The sequence below is a fragment of the Aptenodytes forsteri genome, unplaced genomic scaffold (assembly GCF_000699145.1).
Source record: "Aptenodytes forsteri isolate BGI_AS27 unplaced genomic scaffold, ASM69914v1 Scaffold56, whole genome shotgun sequence".
In the NCBI taxonomy this organism is placed as follows: Eukaryota; Metazoa; Chordata; class Aves; order Sphenisciformes; family Spheniscidae; genus Aptenodytes; species Aptenodytes forsteri.
In genome coordinates, this window is record NW_008796213.1 from 5,646,886 (window position 1) to 5,674,009 (window position 27,124).

The 27,124-nt window shown below is 35.0% G+C and overlaps 1 protein-coding gene across 1 annotated transcript; it reads right to left on the reverse strand.

The window, feature by feature from the left end:
• Positions 1-1,281: 1,281 nt before the first annotated feature.
• On the reverse strand, positions 1,282-25,880 carry NUP37 (nucleoporin 37). Its single transcript, XM_009288376.2, has 9 exons — positions 25,654-25,880; positions 23,269-23,393; positions 22,205-22,277; positions 15,284-15,378; positions 5,489-5,579; positions 3,492-3,673; positions 2,925-2,975; positions 2,449-2,542; positions 1,282-1,634 (listed from the first exon to the last, which is right to left on the reverse strand). The coding sequence occupies exons 1-9, from the start codon at positions 25,807-25,809 to the stop codon at positions 1,521-1,523; spliced, it is 981 nt and encodes a 326-aa protein (XP_009286651.1). The 5' UTR covers positions 25,810-25,880; the 3' UTR covers positions 1,282-1,520.
• Positions 25,881-27,124: the final 1,244 nt, after the last annotated feature.

A 27,124-nucleotide genomic window follows, 5' to 3' on the forward strand; every position in this document is an offset into this window, starting at 1 on the left:
CAGGGTTACTTAATAACCTTAATGGGTATCATAATTAGAGGAACATGCTTTAAAAGTACAATAGTACTTAACAGAAAAAAGGAATGCAACTTTTCCAGAAAAAGAATCCTTAGAGGACTGCTTTACACATTTGACTTCTTAAAGTGGGCAGTCAGTAGAACAGCTTTGTGAGTAAAATAAACAGAACTTTAAAACCTTTAAGAAATTAAGTCCTTTCTCCTACAAAGGATGAGATCAATAGACAGTACTGAAAATAGATTAATCTATGAGGAACGTTATATTCATCTTTTAAGTAAATTTTGGTGGCAGTTGGAAAGCAAAATTTCTCAAGGATAAGAAATGATGAGAAATAAAATATGGTCTTAATTTTTAAAAGGTGACTGTAATCTCACTTCTTGCTGTCCTACTTCTGAATTGGTTGTATTTGTCCAGCATAAATATTTAAAAGAATAGTTTAAAATCTAACTACTGCTAATAAGGATGGCTATGATGCTGTAAGGAGCTGTTACGCTAGCTGAACATCTCGATATCACTTCACTTGCAAAAGCATGCAAAAAGGATACTGAAGACAGGAGTTGTCCTGTAATCTCACTTCTTGCTGTCCTACTTCTGAATTGGTTGTATTTGTCCAGCATAAATATTTAAAAGAATAGTTTAAAATCTAACTACTGCTAATAAGGATGGCTATGATGCTGTAAGGAGCTGTTACGCTAGCTGAACATCTCGATATCACTTCACTTGCAAAAGCATGCAAAAAGGATACTGAAGACAGGAGTTGTCTCCGTCTTTTACTCTTTCATCTTTTACTTCATTTCTGGGTCTTGTATGGGAGGGGCAAGAAAAGTATGTTTCTAGAAAGCAGAATATCTTTGATTTTTCTGTAAAAGGCTGGAAGTAAAAGGCTGTGTACAGAAAAACCCCACACGCTGTTTGGCATACTTGAAGTAAATCCCTCCATCATCTTAAAAGAAGTAATAGTCCTTAAAATTATCATTCTGATTATACCATTAGTTTCTTCACTGTTAGTGGTAACTAGTTTATTCAGCAAATACATTCACAGACAACATTTTATGACAGTACATTATTGCATTTCTTTCTTATAAGATAGTGGTGGTCGGGAAAGTTAATACAGAGACAGGCATTCTCTTTCTGTAGGTACTCTGGACAATTTCAAAGTATTTGAGCTGTGTTAACTGAGTGAGATTGCCAGACTGAGATTGCTGGATACAAAATCTCTTAAAAAAAACACTTTTAAAAATTCATTTCACACCAAATACCATGTTAAAAAAATGTACATTTTATTTTAAGGGAAATAACCAAGTACCAGATGTATGATAACTGGTTTTACAGAAGCTCTTGTATTTGCAAACTAAAAATCAAACACAAATGTTTCATATTTTACTTGTTCCTTTCTTACGTTCTCCAAGTGAATAAATACCAGTACAAAGAGTAAATTCCTTTGTTTTACTAGGAAAGAGACGTTATGCTGTAAAGTTTCATATTGAAGGCAAATGCTTATTTTACATTTCAGTTACCCAGAAGAAAATTTTATGATCTCCTCCGACTGCACATAATGGAAGAGTTCTATGCCATGTCAAACCAGATCCTACAGCTGCAGTGCCAGTAAGAATGGGCTTTAAAAAAAAAAAGGAGAGAGAAATATGAGTACAACTTACCATATAAATGATAACTATACCACATACACCAAGTTGCATAGACAAATAAACAGCATAGATTTACTACTCTTCAACAAATACAGTTAAAATACAACAGAAATCCAACTGAAAGATCTGATTATCTGCTACTTAGTTCCTGTAGCTACTTACTACATTTAAATAAGATGCAGCAAAATATTCCATGATAACAAATTGTTTCAACTATTTTCATTATTATTAACGCTATTATTACTTTCAAACTTCGAAACCTTTTTTAATGAAATTACTTCCCGTTATTTAAGTGTACTCACAACTAGTATGTTTGGAGGTAATTTTTTACTGTAAGCGTTACAAATATATACTAACTCCAGCAAACCCAAAATATTTCCTATACTTTACATTCATTGTCTCGGGATATATTTTCATTAATGATTTAAAATATAATTAGTTCAAACCTGTAAAATACACAGCCAGCTGTTTTTACCCTCTTTAGAATGAGAAATGCTGAAAAATTTATTAAATAACAGGTTAAATGTGTTTTTCTTCCCCTTACCACCGATAAGGCAAAGCAAAATAAAACATATAGATCAAGCAGCATTTTAAATAGCAGGTTAAGCATGGTGTGATTTCTTTTTCCTTAGCATGGGTGATACAAAACAAAATAAAATAGGTAGACCAGGCAGCATTTCTGGATTGTTTGGGCTATTTTTTAATTGTAGCTTTTAACTATTTATGAGCCTGATTTGAAGAGAACAAATGCAATTCCAGCCAAAAGCTGAACTCCAAAATTTACCTGGGGATGTCCTAAATGATGAACAAGCAGCTGCGTAGTTGTCTTTCCTGGATATCCAGTGGTTGCAAACAGATTTTCATTCACTCGGGACCACCTATGAATGAAATGAACGTACTTTTCAAATATCCCTATCAGACTATCAGAAGTGCACACAAAGTAGAGTTCTCTCCCTTGTGGTTAACCGTGTGAAGATGTCAGATATTCCACTACCACCAGAGAAATAAATTCAGAGAAATGGCTTGTAAATGATTCACCACTCACAGCCCCGTATGCATGTCATTGTAAAACAGAAAAAAAGAAATGGGAATGTTACATATACATGCTAAATGTAGGTCGTTCACAAATTTCACAAAGGGGAGACCACGTCCCCCTAAAAATTATTTAAGCGAGACACAACCAGGTCCCTAAACTCACAACTGCTTGCATATACACAGATTTATATAGACAAAAACCACAGAATACAACAACGCTTATACCTGAATAATCTGGCTCGATCAACATGGACGGGTCTCTTATCCTGTGGATAACTAAAACAGACATTCAGGGTAAACAACTGCAAACAACTACAGCTCATACTGTAAGTACCAAAAGCATGTATCATTTAAACAGTGACGGGGACACATTGTCTACTCTCTGTGAAGAAGCTGAGGGAAAACCAGAGCATTCCTGCAGCTTACATCTCAATTTGGAGTAGGAAAACTGAAGTAGTTATCCAGTTTATTATGGCTCAACAATTATGTATTTATGACTTAGAATGAAATTTTAACAAACACATAAAACTTATAGTGACTGGTAAACAGTAGTGTCAAATGGACAAAAAGACAATGTTATTTTTAACAGATAAATATTGATAGATAAAGATGAAACAAAGAATGCCAGGGAATGATCTGTACTGATTTCATAATTCCTGAGGAATGTTCATTATTACTGAATAGGTGATATAATACATAGTGCATTTAAGTGCTATATTAGCAAAGTGGCCACACCTCTTCATGTACTGCTTAAGAAGAGAATAAAGAAACCTATCTTGTGTATAAAAATACCTAGAGCGAGTGATATCCCAGATTAACCAATCACTTCCAGCAACTGCTCCAATTTTAAGAGTATTTTTTAAACACCAGTCTGCTGACATCAGCGGCGTCTGTTCACACTCTAGGGAGAGAATGGCCTGCTGTGTAATTAGGTCATAGAATCGTATTGTTCCATTCTTCTCCGCTACCATCAGCTGTTAAAAGAAATTAATAGAATGTTGTAAACTTAGCATGTAATGAATCTTAGTATCTTTTCTACTCTATAGCAAACCTAGCATACTTTCAAGCAAATATTAATAATATTAAAATAGGTACAATTTTTCACTTTGTACCAGAAAACATTATCTTGAACACTCTTCCACCAATAAATAAAAAGCACTTTAATCTATACTACTGTCACATTGTTATACATAACGATTACATGATTTTATCTATATATATCTTTAGATATCTATGTATATAATTTTGGTGCTTAGAAGCACCAGTTCTTAACCACAAATGCACTGTGCTTTTAGAGTTGTAAAGCAAAAAGTTATTCTTTGAAAATGAAAAAAGTTCCTGTTCTGAGTACAAAGAACTGACTGTCAGACATAGTGCTGTACAAGGAAACAACAGTATTGATCAGTGTAACTGTACACTCTGGACTCATGCTTACTGATTTTATGTACCATCTCTTGCTTCATCCTGTAACAGTTTGCAACAGATTTTATCTAAACTTTTTATATTAAAGTAATATATTCAAGCAGTTGTTTATTAGGTATTGTAGAAAGAGCTTCCTGATTAAATGATGAGGAGACCATGGTTCTCAGATAGTCATGAACAACAATTAAGGAAGGCAAAGAAGCACTAAAAACAATACTCCAGTAACATCCAAGTTTGTTTGGGAAAAGAGAGCTGTCACCAAAACATGCTTTTATGCAAACTAAAGGACACGGTGCAGTAAGCATTTTGACCTGCAGTAAGCTTTTCAGCAACCATCAAGTCTGTCAAGTTTTACTAGCCTTCTGAAGGGGTTTTTCTTTAAAAAAAAAAAAAAAAATAAAAAAATCCTGTGCCTACTCTTTGATAAGGGTCAAAGAAAAGACAAGCTAATATGTAAGATTGGTTTAATAGTGCAATATTTTTGGGCTAATCTAGTAATTTTGTTGTGCTAACAAAGTTGCCCAGTAGCAAACAGCAGCAAACACATTCAATTGTGATACCACCTAAATCAACAGTTTTCCTAGTTTTCTTAGTAAGGACCGGATATTGATATTGGTGGGAAGTGTGATGAGAATAGAGATCCTTCTTCCCTATTGCTATGTAAATATTTTGATATCTTATTTGACTGCTTTTCTCTGTTTTAAGTGTGTGTGTTTGTGGTAATCTGAACAACTATTTGTAGCTGCTTAAGGCAGTTATTGATTGGCACAACAGGAATAATAAATCAAAAATTGCAAGGACTAGACCATTAATGAAGCTGAAAATTTTGGTATGTATCAGCTGATTAATCCTCCCCAGTACAATAATCAGATAAGGATAAAATCACAGTTTATTGATTTGTTTTGATTTTTCAGCATATATTTCATATATTCCAAGCAAGAACAACAACAAAAAAAAAATCCCTTGCTAACTTCAAACAGATGCTTTTCAAAACTTGGCATGCTTTATAGGAGTCTACGTTATTGGTGAACTGTGTTACCATGACTGAGAAAAACTTGAACTTTTCTCTGGTAACTGTAAGTTAACAGGCAATCACCAGAATAGTCATCAGCAACAATTGATGTATGTCATCAAGAAAGGAATATTTCTGATGGGAGGAGTGAGGGACTGAGGGTAAAATGACGAGAATGGGAATCAGAATTAATTTACAGCGACTTAGCGTTAGCAGATCCAACTAATATCCAGTTACAATGTACACTAGCTCCCCAAACATCAATCTTAATACAGCATCAAAGATTCATAGTTTAGGTAAGTCTGCCCTCCTGTTATTTTAAAGGTGGTGAGGGTGAAGAGCTAGAAAACACAACCTTAAAAGCCTCCTCAGGATGCCAGCAAACACTCATTCCAGGAGAACGTAAAACAAAATGGGCCTTCTCATTTCCTTCCAAATCCCAGACCCTAAAGCAAAAAAAAAAAAAAAAAAAGTAAAGTATTAAACTATTTGTTGCCATTTGACTGCAAATACATTAATTTTCAGTGCCTCAATACATTCACAAAGGAAGTGACCAAATGAAATAGTGTTCATGCTTTATCATTTCAAGAAGAAACAGACTAACAGAACACCTAGAATGAAATTTGCAGATGCTTAATACTTGTGCATAGAAGTCAGTAAAAGCAGTCAGTGCTGAAGATAATGTATTTTAATATTGATGAACTAGGCAGAGCCTCTGTTTAAACGGGCAATGTCCAAATTATTTGACAAGTTTAGTTGTCTAGACATGAAATCTAGATGATACATTCCCACTTTCATAAGTCAACACTACAGCCTTTGGACTATACCATAAATAACAGTGAGACAACACAAAGCAAGAAAGTCAGCGTTGGTCTAGCTGATACAAGCAACCTAGAGCGAAGTACCAAGCAACTTCAATCATCCACATTACCATGTAAAGGATAAGACCATGCTCTAAAGTATTTTGCTTGTCTAATATATGAATTTCCATTTTTTCCTGGTAAGACAAGATTGAGTAATGGAAATACAAGAAACTAAAAATGAAGCTAAGGCAAACAAAAGGATCTACGGCAGAGATAACACCAGCCCAGAAAGGGTCTTGCCGAGCTTTCAACAAATAAATCACATGTGCCAGTTTAATCTTTTCCTTTAGAAGCACCTACAGTACATATCAAGCAGTTAAAAAAAAAAAAAAAAGAAAAATCAACAATATTGGGCAATATGGATTGACAGGGAAATGTATGCTGAAACACCAAAACTAGGTTAGGTGATGAGTGAGTTTTCTTTGGATGCATTCCATATGAGTGTTAATGAGCCATGAAGCTACTTGGTTTATAAAATGCAATAAAACCAAAACTGAGACTATTTTACCTCACAGCCACTGCTCAGTTGCCTCTTTTCCTACAAAATCAGTAGCTCAGTTGTCAGACAAAGACATCACAGTTGCGAACATCAGTCTGAACAAGGCTGCATACTATTTATATGCATTTTCACACCGAAACACACACATACATCCTTCCTCCTTGACACGCAAAACCTTAGAAGCAGCCAATTTTTTAAGTAGTGTTCTGCCCAGTCTTTTGAGTTAGATGAGTGGCTACATACTATTATTGTTTATTCTAGAGGATTTTTGCTGACTTCCTCCAGACTTTTTCAGTTTATATCTCACCAGGGTGCTTAGAGCCTTATATTTAAGAGATTTCAAAAAACTCTTAAATAATACATCATAAGTCTAGACAAAATATATGGGAATAAAGTAAATATATTTAATGAACAATGTTGTTTTCTTATGCCAAACCACAACAGATCAAATATTTGTTTTCCCTGTGGAAAACACAGGGTCTCTAATCTTGAAGGATCAGTGTCCTTATTAAAAAAAGTCAAAACAAAAACCTGACAACTGTTTAAAAAAATGAAATATCTACTTGATTAGGTAATTTAGAAACATGCAATACTTTCTTCTAGTGCCAAAAATTTTGCCTTGTAGATTTGTCCAAGTCAAATCAACACTTTCCATGTGTATTTACTGTGCAAGGAGAAAATTATGATATAACAGAAGACAGTGAATCATTTTGGCTAAAGGAGCATGCCATCATGTTTCCTTCCCTGAAGTGAGTGAGGTTATTAGGTGTTGAGACAGACATTTATGCTTTCTACCTCCCTAACTTTGTTATTTATAAAATGCCAAACTTGTATCTCTTATTTTGTAACAATGGCAAGATTGTTAGTAACAAACTGTATAGGAGAGTGAAAAAAAGGATAAATGCCTCTTTTATATTTTCTTCTTTCTTTATTGATAACAAAGATGGCATCACTTAGTTTTGAGGAAAAAAAACCCAAAACAAACAACAAACCCACCAGGCAATACATATCAAAAGAGATCCTTGACTGAATGAATCAAGTCCATGCTGGTATGGAAGTTTACAATTACATATGTGTTCAATTAACTCTTTTCAATATTTCTTTGTGACTAACCCAAGTAAAAAATGTGCAAAGACCAAAAATTTAGCCAAACTGAATTTCAGTTACTCTATTACTCAGTAATCATAACCAAATCAGCTACAGATGCTAAAAAAACCCTCCAGTTTTGTCCACATTCCTATCACGTAAATCAATCCAAAAAGACTGAGCATTTTGTCTCCCATTCAAAGCGCTTGAAACTTTACTAATATTACCATGATTTTATACCAAAGCAAACTACAGTCTACTTTTCTCCAAACATCCTTATTTTTTGTAACCCTGCAATGTGTCACCCTCTTGCTTCTCCTCCTCCCCACACCAACCATTGTTGTATAGACTTGTTATTGGGCTTGTGGTATTTTTTTTGACATTTAAAAAAGCTTCCACAATAAATTTAAAGGAGAAAAGTTTGAATAACCACAGTTGAAATAAGGTCCAAAGTTTGAATAATGGAAAGCTTCAAAAATAATATGTAATCTGCTCAGTAAATTCATTATTTTTAAGTAACTAAGGACTGAGATATTATATGCTGCAGTACTCACAAAATTTAAACTAACACAAAATACAGATAGTTGCAAATGCCGTTAAAGAAAATTCTTGAAATATTAGTACATTTCTCTTGTCACTCACATCCTATGATTAACCAAACAAATGACAAGTGCAGTTATCTCAAAGCACAAAGATATTCAAACTATGTTGGAACAACTATATTGTATGTAGAATGCATGAATATGGATAATGACATGCTGCATATGTGCAGTAATTTTATCACACAATGGACTTTTATTAAAGTTGGCAAAGTATTCATTAGAACATCTGAAAACCTGCCTTGTGGCAATGGAGATTATCCTTATTTTATATTCTAACTTTCTGAATTCTGATTAATTCTAACTGGAGAGCAAAACCAAATCCTAACTGAATAAAAATCGTCATTTGCAATAGTAAAAGAACAAAACCATATTGTAACCTTCAGGCACTTCTCAAATCCCCAGAAGATGAAAGTAAAAAAGGGAATTCTTTCACCGTAAGATTTCCAACAATTTTAGTAAGTAGGGTGGGGGCTAGAACAAACCTTGACATCTGATACCATTCCCAACCACATAGCATGATCAACTATACTTGAACCCTTACTCACAGATTACTGTCTGACCTACTCTTAAAAATGCCCAAAATGTTTTTTTTTTGTTTTTGTTTTTTTTTTTAAATAGTATCTAACTTAAATACCCCTTGCTGATGTTTCTTTATATCTCCATCAGACATATTCCATGTGTGAGGAAAATCCTATCACCCCTGAAAAGCCTAGAGGACTATGGAGAAGGGAGAGATTCCTGTTACAGAGATGACACAACAAAGGTAAAGAACCAAGTTGTTCCTCATTGAGCACAAGGAGTGAGAAGCGTAAGATCTCAGAAAAGGAAAATGGAGGTGCAGAGATTAGTTAACAGTGTGGAGAATACAACCAACATTGGCCTTGTCTCAGGTCTTCTGCCAGCTCCACATGGAGGTGGTTATCAAAGATCTGAAGAGGATACTAGGTAGGACATGAAAAAACAGAAGGCTGAAGTGGAACCGTAGGAATCCCCTCTAGCTGTCCAGAAGAAGAGAAGGGTGTAATATTAAAGATAATTTCTAGTGATTTATTTTATTTTACTGACAAAATAAAGAATTTAAGTTTTTATAAATCTGGTAATGCACTGCCCAACTAACAGTTTGCCACTGCAGAATCTGTAGCAGAATTAGGTAGCAGAACTCCCTATTCAGCACACTGTGCGAAACAAGCCACAAAAATGGTTGCATGAGGAGAAAGGGGAAATTCATCTGTGCTGCCTAGCCCTAGTCCACCAGGCACAGCCATCTTAAACTATCTCGTGACTCGGCATACAGGTTCCTAAATTTGTGCTTGTAGAGCATGTCCTTCACTTATTTTTGATCCATGAAATAAAAAGCCTTTTCATAGAGTAAATGTGTAAATACTCTTTCAGAAAGTTGACCCACGTTCACCATTTTCTTTTGGTGGTCAAAGGAAATGTCAATGTTGTTAAAGAATTAGTAATTGGAATCTTTCAGATTTTGGCATTAAAATACATGTTACCTCTAGCTTCTTGTAATATCTACTTGGATATGCAAGCATTGATCTATTTTTCACTGGTAACTGTGGGATGTAATTCTGATTATCCCCCGCAATGTTGGCAGAAGTGGGAGAGGCAGAGGAACTGCACATGTAGTATCTCAAGCATCTCAACTGACTGTTCTTCGCTAATACACATTTCAGAACATGCACACTCAGAAACAAGCCCAAGAAATACACAGTACTACTGCTACTGAAATACCCTTAAAGTTATCTAAAGCAAAGCCAGAGACTAAGCAGTATTTTTGCAAAAACGTGAAGCTTCAGTTGTATCCTTTCAACTAAAGAAAAATTAGCTGTTAGAGTTATCAGCTTATTGTTTCCAATGTAGATGTAAAACTAAATGCTTCTGTGGGATGGCTGTTACCGAGAAACTCAACTACAGTTCTACCAATGAGTTTCTAAAATACAAGGTAACTGCTAAACAAACCTAATGCAGTGATTTCTATTTAAAACAATTTATAGGCTAGACTACATTCTAGGACTGTGTGACCCTTAACATAAGTCATAATAAGTCACACAGGAAATAGCTACCATTTCATCTGCATATTTTGAAGACTTCCTAACTAAAGGCTTATTCATCCACTCTTAAGACCAGACTGAAATAATGTTCCAAACATTTGATTCGGAAAGTGATTTTTTTTTTTTTTTTTGAAGCTGACTGGATACTGTAACTGGAGACCAGTTAATACTTGCATAGTGATTGTGAACTACAACAGAAGTTGTTGGTTAATACTTGCATCGTGGCTGTAAAGTATAGCAGAAATTGTGTAAGACTACATTTGGGGGACGTACAGGGATGCATACAAAAAGTATGCAAAGTCAAAGACCAGACTCTTAAAAATAATCCAAAACTATCCTTTATTTCCATCAATTATCATGCATAACTAGCTTGAGAATTGTAATCAGCATACCTCAGAAAGGATAAATATTTTGGTATGACATTTCTTATAGGAAGAGACACTGGGGAATTCTATAACACGAACCAATGAAGATAGAACAACATGAAATAAGATACCTTTTTAAAAAATTTTGGCAAAAATCCATAATTGAGTGCACTAGGAATGGGAAGATACAAATATAATATAATTTTGGAGGCAGGATTAAGTGAGAATGGCAACTTTTCAATATAACCAAAGACTAAAATTTATTGAATTAACAAGGTAGGACTCAAGTGCAACAAGCACTGGCAACGCATTAAAGAACACAAGACAAAAAAACCCAAAACACATTGGTGTTCCTTCATATTGTTTAGAGAAGGACCTACACAAAATAACTAAGACATAAGAGTACCATGTAAACAAATACACTACAGATTAAAACCCCCTAAAAACAGATGAAACACTACAATAAATTTTGAGTCTAGTTAGTTTAGTTTCCAGTGATATCAAACCTTTCCCCTGAATCTCTGTCCAGGGAGCAAAACTGGCATTTGTTCTATGTGCAACAGAGAAGGCTGAACTTGACAGTGACTAATAGATAAATAAATTCACAAAGTCCTTCTCTATGAAGCAACATGAGCCACGGCATACGTAACTGAACAGAACTCGGAAGGGAATCAAAGGGCAAGTACATTCACAGATAAAGTGGAAGTCAACTGTACATTCTTTTCTATTACACACACAAAAAGAGAAGAAGATGCTGTAGTTTAAGGAATAATTAAAAAAAGAAAAAGAGAGAGGGAGGGAGAGGGATGGATGAGTCCTTTTCAGCTTTTTAAAATAGAAGCCAATCCAGCACTTGATGACCATAAGAAATTGCCATGCTGCCATTATTAAGGGCCTGACACTGTCACTAATCTTTCCGTTCAATATGAGGATGGAGTACGAGGTGGTTATTAATCAGATTGAATTAACCTTTTAACAGTCAGAGGTTAATTTTTACCATGCATATGAGACTAGCGGGTTTTACCAGGATGCTATTTTGCATGAAATAATTCAAGAAACATCAGATAGTGTCAAAAACTACCAACAGCAGAGGGGTGTCTGTTAAGCTCATGCTGTTTTCCAAACATTTCCTATGTTCTTTTTGCAGAGGCTTCATTAAGTGTCAGAACAAAATGATTTGTACATCTGAATCCCTGCAGCCTCCTATCTTGTGTTTCCAAATCATAACGAAAAAGCCAGCAATAATTTTTTTTTTTTTTTTTTTTTTTTTAAGAGTGGTGTGCACAGGGTTGCACACACAGTTCTCATTAGCAAAGTGGGATGCACATGTTCCTACACTTAATACAAATGTTCAAAGAAGTGTATAATGCTTTATAATTTTAAGGAATGAAAGGAAATATTCCTTAAAGCTACCATAAAAGAATTTTTCTTATTCATTAAGCATGCTCTTATGATACCAAGAAATGGACAAGCAAATTACTTTAATTACACATAAATATTATACAGAATTTTTAAAATGAGATATGAAAGGTAGATCATGAAGAAAAAACAACTGGATTTGAAGGAAGACAATTAGATTAAATCCAAGAGGTAATTTACTTTCCTGCCATGACGAAGTTTGGCTTTCAGCAGAAACGTACAAATATCCTAAATTTGATTTTTTTAATGTATACACAAGATACTAACTTTTATTTATTTTTACTTCAGTTGTACTCAATATGTTAACATATATGACATAAATAAAACTGATTCAAATTTTTGTTTAATATAACTAGTTATTTTAGCTATTTCCTCTGCCAGTCTTTTACTATTTTCTTTAGAATTTTGCAATCAAACCTTAAAAATAATTTTATTTTCTATTTTTTAAGAAAAAGTAAAGCAATTATGAAATGCGTAAAAAAGTAAAATACAGCAAAATTTGAAAATTACAATATCCTGCCAAAGATATAAATTAACTATATGCTTATGAACAGCTTCATCCATCTTGGAACATAGCCATCCTTGGGACAAAATGAAGGAAGTAATATATGGTATTTAAGACCCAGGATTTGACTTTTTCAATCAACTTTGCAGATGTAATTTTTAGCTACAGGAATTTTGATCTTTAATATAAATACAATTGTGAGTAACTGCAACATGGTGGGTTTTAAGAGTCTTCCAAAGGTGTCTTCTTTCAGAAAAACAATTCTTTTTAAGGTTATATTAGTTTTGAGATTCTCAGTGCAGGGAAACGTGAGATTATTAAAGCATATAGCATATTTACATACCAACACCTCTTCACTTGTCTATGAATGCACGTAACGCTTTTATTCACAACTACATAACATAGATGGCTACTGCAATTATTTTTATGCAAGAGTATTTTTAATTCAGTTCTACTTCACAGCTGGGAAAAAGTCTTGTGTTGTGAGACCAACAAGGCCAACAAAGACCGTGCAAGAAACAACAAGAGTTCCTGAACGACATAGCAGCAGTTTAAAGGTAAGAACATTGAATATAACCAGTATCTGACTTACACTGTCTGTCTTCTAACCAAAATGACTGAACCCAGCTCTGAGATGTCACTGTTGCAGCAGCTTGTGGCAACATTGTTTAGTGCATGAAAACTGAAAATTTGAGTTCCTTAGAGATCTCTGCTAAACTTACTACTGAGTGAAAACCAGGGAAGATCTAAACATGTTTGTATATATTCTGTACTTACTGAGACATTGCATTATGACTTTATTAAGACTTAAAACTGGAACTCTAACTATACCCAAACACTCAAAACTTCATGTTCTTGTACTAATTGTTCTAGAACTTTATTCCAAAGGTATTAACAGATGATGTATCCTGAGAACAATTTCAGGATAGAAACTCAGTACAGACAGAAGAATTATTCCTCTTCTTACTTTACTGCTGAAGCAAATTACACAGTAAGTAAGGAATGATTTTGGTAAGTCCCAAGGAATGCATTTTCCATTAGTTTTGAAAGTGTAACCTTTAAATTCAATAAAAAAGTCTTCATGCTCCACATGCATGAATGGAAAAAATAAGAACTCAAGTAGCCAAAAAAAATCCTACTTATTTCCCATGGCTTTTAACCAAAGACTTTATGGTTTACTGTATAAAATATCTTTCAGAGTTACTAAGTTGAAATCTTGGTAGTATACACTAATGATATCATTTTTATTTCCTTTTAATTTAGTATCAGTTAGAATGATATCATTTTATTTCCTTTTAATTTAGTATCAGTTAGTCTACTGGTTTTAAAACAGTTCTCTTTCATCCCAGGAACACTGAGCATTTCATAAAATAAACAAAAAAAGGCCGCACATTCAAACAGCTCTTTGCTGAATAAGCCCAATATTAGTTTAGATTTAATGAAGAAATCAAGGATAGGAAATAAATCAGAACAAGCTACAAATAAGTCATACATTTCTACTATTCATTCCTCATGATTTTGTTGGGAATATGGACAGGGCGTCTATGGAAAATCTGCACACTGGTCAAAGTTTTATTTCTGAGTTCCCTAGGGATGTTAAAATCACAGGCCTTTTAGATTTTCAGTTTATGTAGGCCAGAGTAGCTCAACTAAAGCTACTAAACTGTGATTTATGCCAGTTGATGACCTACCCTTTACAAAATCCCATACACAGAGTAATCATTCTAAAAGCTACTCCTTTCTCTCTTAGCAGGTAGAAGGAAAAAAAAATTACTTTTTTTTCCCCTGAGTACTACCTGGTCATTTATATAGGAATTGATATGGTGGTAACTTCAAAGAGCAAATATATAATTCATATAATCAGAGAAAAAACTAAAACAGTTCCTTAATTGAGTCAAGTTTTGAGTTACCACAGCTATTACAAAGAAAAGTCAAAGATGATGCTTTCTCAAGTCTCTTGCTGCTACTGCAATGACTTGCAAAGCCTGCATAGCTGCCCTCCTGATCTCTCCAACCGTGAGCTGCATTGGAGGGATAAGAATAGCAGCTTTATAGATTCATGTGCACTACTAGAAGAGGGAGATGGGGGACCTTTTGACAAGGAAAAACTCCTGTACTACAAAACCTTAACCAGTGTTTTTCAAAGTATTTCACCATGTTTCCCTTTTACTTCCAGTTACAAATAACTAAATACATGGGTTTGAAGCAGCTATAGTCATGGTATTATGAGCTCCCAGTACCACTGCATTAGTATGGTACTGTTCTTAGGCTATGTAATCCCACCTCCTAGTAAGGCTGATAAATTTGGGTAAGTGGACAAGTTCACATACAAATACTGGTTTTAAACTGGACTCATCTGATGACAGAATGGATAGAGAGTGTCTGTACAGTTCAGTGCTGAGCTATGCATGTCTTCTCTCTCCTATTCTCATGCCTGTTATTCCTGTCCCACCAGGCGAAATTATAGTGTACGTAATTCCAAGACAGAACAGTTCTCTTCACATTGTATCTAGTTAGTTCAAAATGTTGCTTTGAAAAAAAAAAAAAAAAACACCTCACAAGTCACAACAAAAAGCCAGTCCACAACCTAGTTAACAAGACTAGTCCGCTTGTTGTCTTGTTAGTGGGCTATGAAGGACCACTAAAAAGAAATAAATAAATGCTTATTTATTTACGTGAGCATATAAGGCATACACACACAGAAAAAGCCAAATACTACTATTTCAATAACGTTTTGAACAAAATGCATACCTGCAGGTGTGATCATCACTTACACTTGCAACTTCTTGACCTTCTTTGGGAGCAAACACCAGATCATTAATGTAATCTGAGTGGCCATCAAATGTCTGTCAATCAGAAAAAAGAAATACTTTTACCTTAGAGCTGACTGTTCCATCAGTCTACAATGTATTTAATAGACCCACTGAAGGAAAGATGTATGAGTGTTAAGATAAAGCTATCATTCGATATGGAAGGTAAAAAAAAGTATTTATCAGTAACTGGAGTTCTTTAAAATATCTAATTCATGTGTAGATTCATACTGTAGGTAAAAAGACCCCCCCACTATTCCTTGTAGTTACCACAGAGGTCAGCTTGATGTTCTTGCTTGACAGAGATCAGTGAATCGCACCAGAACTTTTTATCCTCCTTTCAAGCACTGAATTTTGAAGGTAGAAGATAATAAATCTCAGAAAGAAAGAGGAGAATAAGCAGGAAGTGAATGTATGCATGATCTACATATCTTAAAGAACTCTGATTATTGGTAATTAACTCTTATCACTGAATCGTAGTTTTTACTAGGGGTTCCTAGAAGCAGCAAGAGAGTTTTTTCCTGAAGGAGCAATAAACCAGCCACTTGTCCAGTATATGCCCTTTTCCAAGCAGTCAGAACACAAATTGCCTAAGAGGAGATGTCCGCTAAAGATGGCAGACCAAAAGGCTACCTTTAGAAAAAACAGTGAAAAAACTCTCAGTGAAAGAAGATGAAACAGAAGAGAATGCACGCTGGAGACTTTAAGAAAACCAAAAATGAGGAACAACAGTACAAGCAAAAACAAGCAAGCCATACAACACCTTAGCAATTAAGCATAATTTCTATTAAGCATTTGAGAAGAACAGACACAGTGCTTTGTGCTCTCTGCTGTTGCGCTGAAGAGGAAAGAAAATGGGTTATAGTACACACTCTTCTTCTACTGTGAATTAATAGATCATCCATTCTCAAATAATAGGATATGAGCCCTCATGGTGTGAATATACATGTGAACTGTCACTCAAAAGCAAACATTTACAGTTGTATCAGAAAGCATGAAGTAATTTCAAAGGGAACCTTGTTACTGTGTAATTGTTCTTGCCTGAAGCTTCTTAATCATGACATTTTTATTTCAAAGTACTGAGAATAATTTATCTATAACAAAAACCAACTTAGCAGGGCAGCTTTTCTGAATAAAAGCAAAATCCCAGTTTGAGTAAAAATTAAAAGTTAGATGATTTTTATGTATTTTGAAGGCTTTTCAGCTATCTTGGTGTTGTGGTTTAACCCCAGTTGGCAACCAAGCACCATGCAGCCACTTGCTCACCCTCCCCACCCTGCTGGGATGGGGAGAGAATCAGAAGAGCAAAAGTGAGAAAACTTGTGGGTTGAGATAAGAACAGTTTAACAATTGAAATATAATAATAATAATAATAATAATAATAATAATAATAATAATAATAATAATAATAATAATAATAATAATAATAATAATAATAATAATAATAATAATAATAATAATAATAATAATAATAATAATAATAATAATAATAATAATAATAATAATAATAATAGTAATACATTGTAATGAAAAGGAAAACAACAATAGAGAGAGGAACAAAACCCAGGAAAAACAAGTGATGCAACTGCTCACCACCTGCCAACCGACGCCCAGCCCGTCCCCAAGCAGTGGCTGCCCCCTGGCCAAATCCCGCCAGTTTATATACTGAGCATGACGTCATATGGTATGGAATATCCCTTTGGCCAGTTTGGGTCAGCTGTCCTGGCTGTGCCTCCTCCCAGCTTCTTGTGCATCTCCTCCTGGCAGAGCATGGGAAGCTGAAAAGTCCTTGACTTAGTATAAACACTGCCCAGCAACAACTAAAACATCAGTGTGTTATCACATTATTCTCATGCTAAAACCAAAACACAGCACTGTACCAGCTACTGGGAAGAAAATTAACTCTACCCCATCTGAAACCAGGACAGCTGATCATAATATCAAGACACCTTTTTCCTCTCAATTCTATGAAGTATTTTGTACTTATCTACAGACATCAGTAATCTTTTGAGGCTTACAGTATCTTCAGAAACCTAAGTTAAAGAACTTACAAACATTTAGCATTAAGCAAGCATGCAAAACTCATCTCATTTAGGGTCCAGTCAAAGTTTAAAATACAGTCAAATTCATTCACATGGGTGCTAGGTATGAAGAAATCATCTCTGGTCTCATTAGAAAATCTGTAGCTAGTTAAGATACCAGTTTGCTCCATCTGAGGATTTATATGTATTTTCTCTCATTAACTATATCTATGGTCTTTTTGACAGAAATCTCACTTAAAATTTTAAGTGAGGCAAATGCCCACGTGTAGATGTTGTATCTGTTACTGTTCCATCCTCTTTAGTCCCACTGATTAAGTCTCAAGGCATGGCTGCTCTTGTTTTGCCCAGCAAGGTATCATAAAAAGGAGACAAAAATATCCTCTGGATAATAACATCACATGGAGAGATTGCAGAGGAAAACAAAGTCCAATGAAAACAACCAGTTCCACAGGTTTCTGAAAGGAGAACACACTGTTGCTGTTCTCTAAGTGTAGCTATTCTGAGGAACAAATGCAGAACTGATAAAAAAAAAAAAATTGTCAAGCAGCACAATAACTAAATCCCCCTCTCTAAAAATTTTATGAATGCCTCATCAATTCAATACAGAAACATTTTCAGCAGCCAACTTAATTTTTTCCAATAGCTCATAATTTTATTGAAACCTAGTGAATTACACTAGAACTAATACATCTTTAGATGATGCTAAACTATTTAGACAGAAATGCCAAGTCTTTTGAAAATTTTCAGCATTCTGAATTCACATATCCTGCCTCATTTTACTTCCGCAGTTCTGATGAAATATGCTTTTTATTAAAAAAATTTGAAGCAGGAGAAGGAAGCCACAATTCATTTCCAAATGAAAACCTCAAAAGAAGAAAAAGATTTCACGAAGATCCATCAGTCATATTTTACCTTTTGTGTGTTGTTCTGGGCTTGATCCAACCCATAAATTTTGGATTAGTTGTGTTGACAAAGTAATGGAAAACTCAGTATGCTTCAAGTTCCTTGTTGATAATTACATCAAGACAGTTTTTCCACTGGGAAAACAGAGTAAGATTACTCTGTCTATCCCTCCAGAAGCAACACATACTAATTGTTTATTATAAAAGACAAAATGTTCAGAGATTACTTTTTGACTGTAATCACATACTTCCTTTAGCTTTGTTTGCACATTTTGTACCTCTCCTGAAAATCCCATGTGTCAAGTGTGCACCGTACAATGGATCAAAGTCTTCCATGTGTTTATCATGGGTTCAACTTCAGGTTTATGAAACAGCTTTTCTGAGGTATCAATTGACTGTTACTAGGAAACCACTGTATCAAACTTCGTTGAAAGCCAGCTCAGCATAGCTCACCGAGTATTTGTGAACATCTGAGGTTTTGCAAATACTTTAAATCAGATTTAGGTGTTACTTTTTTCTTTACAAGAAGTATATAGTACAATGATTGTCCGGGTATAAGAAATTAAGATGGTTGCTCAGAGAAAGTTTTTCCACACTTTTTGTCCAAAAAACCCAGAAGATAGTCTCAAAGACAACATTTTTACCAATATAAACACACTAGTCCACATTCTTCCTTTTCACTAATAAGATCCTCACTAATAGGTAAAAATATGTATTTTTAGCTGTTTTCTGATTATTTTTAACATTAGAGCAAGCTTGACCCAGTAACAATACGGACTTTCACTTTTTCCTCAGTCTCAGTACATCCTCAGTGAAGTTCTTAGACTGTTAATTTCAGTGATGGAGCTGACGTAAACAAAGCTAATAGCTTTACTGTTGAATTCAAGCCGACACTTCTCATTTGTATCACATAAGCACTACACAGTCTTTAGTCTTCTGTAGTGTCAAAAATGAAGAAGCATCCATGATATCTTCAGCTGACAAAAATAAAATTCTGTGATCCTGCTGTCTACATTAGACACTGGAGGAGCTTATTCATATCAACTGGAGTTGAATAATTAAGATATTGCAATTGCTTGTTTCCTTCTGGGGCAAAATAACTTATATACTTCTAGTACTTCCAGCTGTGGCTGTTCAGCCTAAATACGACATTCTAATGTCCAACACCTGTTGTATTAATGCATCCTCTGTGGTCTCTACACTCAATACCTAGCATAAAAAATTATTCTGATGTGTTACACAATGAACATACTTTTGCAGCAGAAGCTTATAACTGCAAGTCAGAGCATTTTGTGTAGAAGTCCTAAGGGCAGATGAATCAGTTCTCCAACGAACCTTTTTGTATGAAAAATAATTGCTATCTTAATGGAAATGTAAATGTGGCATTTCAAGTTTATTTCTAGGCATCCAGTCAAAGCTACTGTGTAATAAATTCCCCTAAATTAGAAGTGCATGTTTTAAAGTGTTATTTGTGTTGGTCAGATACCAGAAAAAAAATCTTGTCAGAACTGGGAAAACAATAACCCATCACAGAAATTCTGTTCTGAAAAACAGCGCTCAGCAGACTGTGCTACTGAGTTGTCCCCTTTGCTTCTCTGGTTGTAATATAGATCATGCATTGCTAATAAGCTAGAAAAGAATCATCTCATTGGGTATATTCAAAGTGATCATTATTTTAAAAGTGTGTTGTTTGTAATCTCATTCTAACTCAGTAATAAACAGTTTCCTAGAAATTTTTCATTAGAATAAACTTGCATGTTAAAAGTTTAAGCTTATGAATTATCAAAGGTGTGTTTGTGTGAAGTTATAATACTGATTATTTCTCTGGAAGCAATTAGTTCCCAATGAGCAAAATGGCAGATCCCACTGGAAATTCCTAGTGTTAAGTCTGGCCTGTATCCCATATCAATTTGGGAGAGTCTGAAAGCTGGTGTAGACATGAAGTCTACTCTGGAAGGCATGGAAGAGTACCTTTTGCTAAGGACCAGATGATGTAGAGACAGGAAGTAGGTATGAAAGTTATGAACTATCACAGCTGTGCCATTCAATTTTTTGCAAAAACACATAAAATTGCTGATCATTAATTAACCCCCCCGTAAAAATAATTAACAGCTTTCATATTTATTAAACATGTGGAATCCATGGCTTGAAACAGTATCCACTGAAGTCAAGAGATGTCTCATTGATTTTAGCAGACAGTCCATCAGGTCCCTTGTTAATCCAAAATTAAAAAAAATAGAAATTCAGCTGAATTTAGCTGAATAGAGCCTGTACTACCAGGTTCATCCATATGTTTGATTATTTTCACTTATCTAGTAACATCCATCACCTACTCTGTTATTTATGATTTAATCCATTCTCTTTCTTCTGTGTGCTTACGAAGTTCTATACATTTCTCAAATTGCAATAGACATACATAATTAATAAGTAACTTTACATTCTGCTAAAAATTTAAAAGACAATTCACAACTTAACATTGAAGCCTGTTGTCTGCAATATCATAGAACTGGCAGATATTATATAAATAGATAACTTTAATAAGGAATGACAGACATCAACTCACAAGCAAACAGCATTAAGAACTTTTAGAAATATTTTGTTAGAAGTGGCACCCAAGTTGATTGTCAGTATGTCAGTTATCCCACTGCCTGGGTGACAAAACCATATAAGATGAAGGACCAAACATGAAAGAAGGAAATTAAGGGTATGTGCATGTATGAAGTAACATAAAAAGTATTTTCTTTAAAGAAAAGATGTTCTGTTTTCTAGTAACATCCACCTTTACTTCTTATGCCATGCCTTTATTCATTCCCTTATCAGTATGGCCACATAAGTGACATCTGCGATTCACTTAGTTTCTGTATGACAAATATTATTGTCTTACTAATACAAATTACCAAACCACAAATGAAAGTCTATTATTTTCTCCTCTATACGCAATACACAACTCTCACCAAAAGAGGCATTATCATATTCCAAAGCACTAAAAAAGAAGGAACCCTCTCCCCTGATTTTTTAGTATTAATTAGCCTTGATTATTCTTGGCTGAGACCTCAACAAAACAAATTCAAACCGGTTAGCTCAAACATCTAATTAATATTAGTACTTGGACTGGGACATTGTTTCAAAGGCAAAATTCTGAAGAACAGGTACACATCCAAGTGACATAGGAGTTGATGTGTCTTGCAAACAAAAGAAGTCTCCAGAAAACCAATCTTCAGTTTATAAAGTGAAGACACTATTTAGACCTGGCTTCTTTTATATCACTGGCTTAAGAACACTACCATCTACACTGAAAGAAGAGGAAGTGAAATTGTATTTGAAATAGATATTTCCTTTGTTTCTATCTTAGAAATAAACAAGTGACAGTCTATGGGCATGTTTAGTGCACCCGTCTGCAGTTATGTACTGCAAATTCAGTATTCTTTCTTTAAATTTTCTACTGTTTGAAAGAGTGGAATTGCAACTTCCAATTCCCCATGAAAGAGAAGTTACTAAATTTGCTTTTCTTATAGAGGAGTCCAATAACCAATGCCACATAAAATTTTACAGGTGTCTATGTAAAGGAACCTTATGCAGCATGGTACTTGAAATTCACCTGTAGAACATTCTGTTCATGAGTATAGTTTAGATGATCCATAAGCCTCTACTTGCTTTCTTCAATTTGGTTAAACTGTTACATAAATGCTTTTAAATCAAAAGATCATGTACCTAATAATTACAGTTATTAGCACTTTAAAGACAGAAAGGTATATACAATACAATGACTTTTGCTAGAGATGATGGATATAGAGCACTGAACTGTGACAGATCCTATCTCATACAGTACATTAAGCAGAATGGGGCAGAAGGGCAGTTAAAGACTAGACTCCACTAAAGACTAAATAATTTTTTAAAAATCAGCTTAGCTGCCCTTACCTTAAATTCATTCTTGTCCTGCAGGTCTGAAGTAAATAGCCTTAACTTCCTATCAGAAGCCGCAGTACAAAACCTACACTCAATAAGGAAAGAAAAGCCCTTGAGTCAATTAACACTGCAATAGTTGACTTTTTGTCAGAGTTTCCCTTCAGTTTAAACCTGCAAAGTGACATGCAAACAAAAATTCAAATTTTGAAAAAAACCAAAAACTTCTAACTTAAACTTTTCTGCTTTGGCAACAAGCAGAGTTGTGATCAGAACTTATGTATAAAACAGTGTGTATCAAGTGCCAAGAATACTTCTTCATGGAAAACACAAAACATTTCACAAAGCTAAATCTGAATCAACTATCAATTACCTGAAATATCTCTCATAACTGCCATTGAAACATCCCTTGGAGGAAGTTAACTGGCAGAGCACAAAAAAGAACCCTCATTATCAGTATTTTAAAATACCGAAACATAAATTCATAAACCAATTTCTAACATATTTTAAATAAAAGATTGTACAAAAATGTAGCAGTAAGCAACCATCATAATTTTGAAGAGGCTTACAAGCTGTTGAGAACATTTTAATTCTTAAGTGCATATTTAATAGTTAATTATCTTTCTAGATTTACACCTCAATGGGTCTCACAAATAGCATCTGACCTACTCCTAAACACAGCCCATACTACGCAGACCATTACATATAACTTTATAAAGCAGGCTATTACAATACTGTCACCCTTAGTAAAGTTCTTAAAAGAATTCCTTCTTCACAGATGTACAAAGAAAGAGCTAACTACATTTTAGGTCCATTAAAATAATGAATAAGGGGAAAAAAATTATTTACTGCTAGTTCACTGGGGGGAGGGGCAAGGGGCACAAGTAGAACAAAAGAAAAAACAAAAAAAGAATGACTCTAAGAATGAAACTGTTGTTCTACTGAAGTGTCCAGAGACTTCATCAGTGATTTCTAAAGAGTTAGATTTCACCCATAAGCTTTAAACTTAGTCCAATATTAAGGAATTAGGGAAAACAGATAAAAGACAAGGATTCATTGTACTCATTTATTATAAATACCTTATCTGGGGAGGTAAAGCATCAAGTCTAGTTTCTGGACTCCATGCTATGGCATCAACTCGGATTCCATGATGAAACGTTCTTAGTGTCTTATACTGCATGCCTTCCACTTCTGCATCCTCCTCCTATAGAAATTTTGCAGTTAGCTAATCCAGAACAATATCTTGATGACTTCTAACAATTCAGATTGATATGAAATTGAAAGGCTTTCAAAGTTACATGTACGTGGGATCTGTTTAGATTGTAACCCCCTCAAAGTGAAAACCTGGAACATAAAGAATTGACTTGAAATATGTAAGTACTTAAAAATACATGAAATGATTGCAGTCTCAAGCCAGAAGCCAATGCAGAGGACAAAAATCAGAACTGAGCTACAAAGATGAGTGCTGAGCCCATTCTTTGTACAATTAATATCTTCACAGATACAACTAAAGCCACTGATGATAGCATGGTAAGTAAGTACCCACTGCAATGAGAAGAAACAATGGGAAGAAAAGCAAGCATGTCATTTAGGCTATCTTCTCTCCAGGTTGTTTTTACACAATGGAAAAATGCTAGCACTTCCAGAACAACATTCTTCAAACAGCAGGAGCTAGAAAGGTACCCTCTGTCATCTAACATGACCAAAATTACTAACTCGTCTATTTTTCCCACTGGTGAGCACACTGGATGGTGGGGAAGATGAAACAAGAGTTGGGGTTGCGGACTCAGTCAATCAGTTGACCTCTAAAACACTTTAAAAAGTTTTCAAAACATCTAATGGAGCACCTCAAAGGATATTTCTACAAAATTTTCTCTATGTCATGATTCTGCTTCGAAGTAGACAACCTCTCTGTATGCCCTCTGCATAGTGTAGAGGCTAGGAAGAACCTAGCTGTGGAAGCATGAAATTATCCAGTGTTTTTCAATGCTTCTTGAAGCAAGGAGCAAGAATAGCATTTTCTTCCCCTACTTTGAAATACTCAGTGACTCCACATATGGAAGGGAAGGGAGGATATGAAAATTACAGAAAAACTACCTCGCACCAGTGGTTGTCAACATTTTAATTAATTCCTTTTCAAGGCCTACACCAGAAACAAGATAGAGGGCAATACAGATGACAGTAAGTTTTTGTGGTTAGCACTAGGTGCTTTTCAGAAAATTTCCAACAGTAAGGCTTTTGGGAATAATAACAATAAAAAGACCAGTTATGCTGTTATTCGTATTAGATAAAGTACAAAAATAATACTGTATAAGAGAAATGAGTTGAAGAAAAAAAGCTTAAAATAGATTCCAAAGATAACAGTTGTCTCCTATTGATTTTCAAGCATCTAGACAAAAAAAACCCTAATTAAAAAAAAAATCTTATACAGTATAAAAATACACAGTACACAGTATTTTACATTTTAAAAACTTTCATAATATGATGACTCTAAATAATTTCAAGGTAAGAAAACATATTTTACTGTTTCTAACAGTCTGTGAGAGAGATCCAATAAAAACAATTGGGAAAGCAAAAAAAAAAATTTGTAATTATTTCTACAGTCCTTCCTTAAAAGAAATATCTATAAAATTAACATAGAAACTTTAGTTGTAAAGTTGTAAGTACTTGTAATCTTTGCTGTTTCGCAGGCTAGCTGAAAGCTTTAGAAGACAATTTAATCTAAATAGCAAATGTACATAGAACAAAATATAACTGTGCAAAAAAGGAGCCAATTACCCTGTGATGATAAAGAACAATGTACAGCAAATGTTAAGTCACATATTTCCAAAGTTGCACACTTAAGTTTTCAGATAGCAGTCACCAACATTAGCAAGAGATACTAAAATGGGATTACTCTTCCAGTAGAGCACTCCTGTTTTCTTTGCAGTCTATTCAGGGAGCACAGTGATAGGATGAGAGGTAACGGTTTTAAACTGAAAGAGGGTATGTTTAGATTAGGTATTAGGAAGAAATTCTTTACTGTGAGGGTGGTGAGACACTGGAACAGTTTGCCCAGAGAAGTTGTGGATGCCCCATCCCTGGAAATGTTCAAGGCCAGGTTGGATGAGGCTTTGAGCAACCTGGTCTAGTGGAAGGTGTCTCTGCCCATGGCAGGGGGGTTGGAGACTAAATGACTTTAAGCTCCCTTCCAACCCAAACCATTCTATGATTGTATTCAAAAGGAACTTTATACCAGCAGGATAGTAATTTATACCACTGTATTTTATATATATACTTTTTTATATATATTCTTGAAGAACAAATATCCCAGACTTGTTAATGTAATAAACAAGTAAAACCGTCCCCTGATTACATGGGGAGGGGAGGAAACAGGAAAGCAACCAGGGTCTTTTTGCAGTAGAGGTGCTGGCAAAGTAAGTTTCAGGAAGCAACTAATAAAATCAACAATAATACAAACTAACCTGAAATCTGCAGGTCCCAACAACTACATAATTATTGCCACCATATGCAATGAGGGAACATGCATCTCCACTATCAAATGGATTGAATTTTACCACGTGCACATAATCTTCACAATCCACAGTGTAAGCAGTGTTTCTAGTAGAATCTTGCTTCATTTTCAGTGGACTAAGTCAAGGTATCACGGAAGTGATGTCTTCTCCAGGATGAAAATCTACATAACTACACAGAAAGTTTTAAAAAGCACGCGTTACTCATTTGCATAAAGGAAAAATGTAAAAGGTATTTGTGGCACAACAAATCAAAATCTCCTGGAACATCATATTTAAAAACACAAAAGCTGTACTTAAGCTTGTTATTTTTAGATGTAGCATGTAGTTTCATCAATCAAAAGATTAACTAACCTAACTAACATACTTTCAAAACTGTCTCTACAGACTTCAGCAACAACTGCAGATTTTGTGCTACTGTTGGCAACCCAACACCAAGACAAGAAATTAAGTAACAGTACACACCAGAAAAGTCACATATAGAATTTTTAAATTTCCAAGCAAATGACAAGAAATGATACCTTCAAATTCTCTTTACTTGTGTACCTCTTTAAAGACTGTAGGTGTCTAACTAAAAGCAGAGTTAATCAAGGCTGCAAAACCGTAAATGAGAATACTGTAATGCATAATATTTAAACATGGTTTCATGACTTAAGCCACCCCCACTGCAGACAGAGCACCTATACCTCTGTGTACCAAAGAACTTGTACTTTACTGTAGTCAACCAATTTTCAAGAAAATCAGGTTCCTGTGCTAGAACACAAGAGGCCGAGATACACAACTGATTTCAGAATCACTCCTTTTAGTCCCAGTATATATTTGACACTAGCTTAAGCCTTTTTGGGAAATCAGACCTTTAATTACACACCACATGGAAAAACAGCTTTAAATCTCAGACCTTTGACAGAGTTTGCTGTGTTAACAATCTGAAGGTCTCAGCATCCAAGACTGAGTATTTTGCTTGGGAGCCACCCAAGTTTGACACGGGCATCACTGAGACGCAGAGGCTCTCCACAGTCGCAATGTTTATTTATTAATTAATACGACAAACCACCACGTTAACATAAATACTTTAGCCGTATAACTTGTATAGCTATGCTCCCAAGGCCAAATGCAAATTTTAACCCTATCCGTAGTTTCCTTCCTTTAAGACTTCCCGCGAACACGGGCCACCTGACTAGCTTTAAGTGAAAATACCAAGAATGCTATTGGCTTCATGCCTTTAGGAAACACAGTTCGGGCAACTGAGCCGTGCGGGTGCCCGTCACCTTCCGCCCCCTCCCCCTCCTACTCCCCCCTCTTCCCTTCAGGGCCCAGTTGTACTCCCGAGCGAGGCTGCCAGAGACCGTGCGTGTCCCACAGCGCTACCGGTCCTCAGGCAAGGGCGAGGGCCGGGGCTCGTCCGCACAGCGGCTAGGCCGGC

What these genes read in the sequence shown, in the direction of transcription:
- NUP37 (XM_009288376.2), bottom strand. Translation starts at nt 25,809, where the DNA reads ATGAAGCAAGATTCTACTAGAAACACTGCTTACACTGTGGATTGTGAA. An exon ending in AGGACAAGAATGAATTTAAG is followed by an intron (nt 15,379 to 22,204) that starts GTAAGGGCAGCT and finishes TCTGATTGACAG; the next exon opens with ACATTTGATGGCCACTCAGA. An exon ending in ATCCTGAGGAGGCTTTTAAG is followed by an intron (nt 3,674 to 5,488) that starts GTTGTGTTTTCT and finishes TTCTTTTAACAG; the next exon opens with CTGATGGTAGCGGAGAAGAA.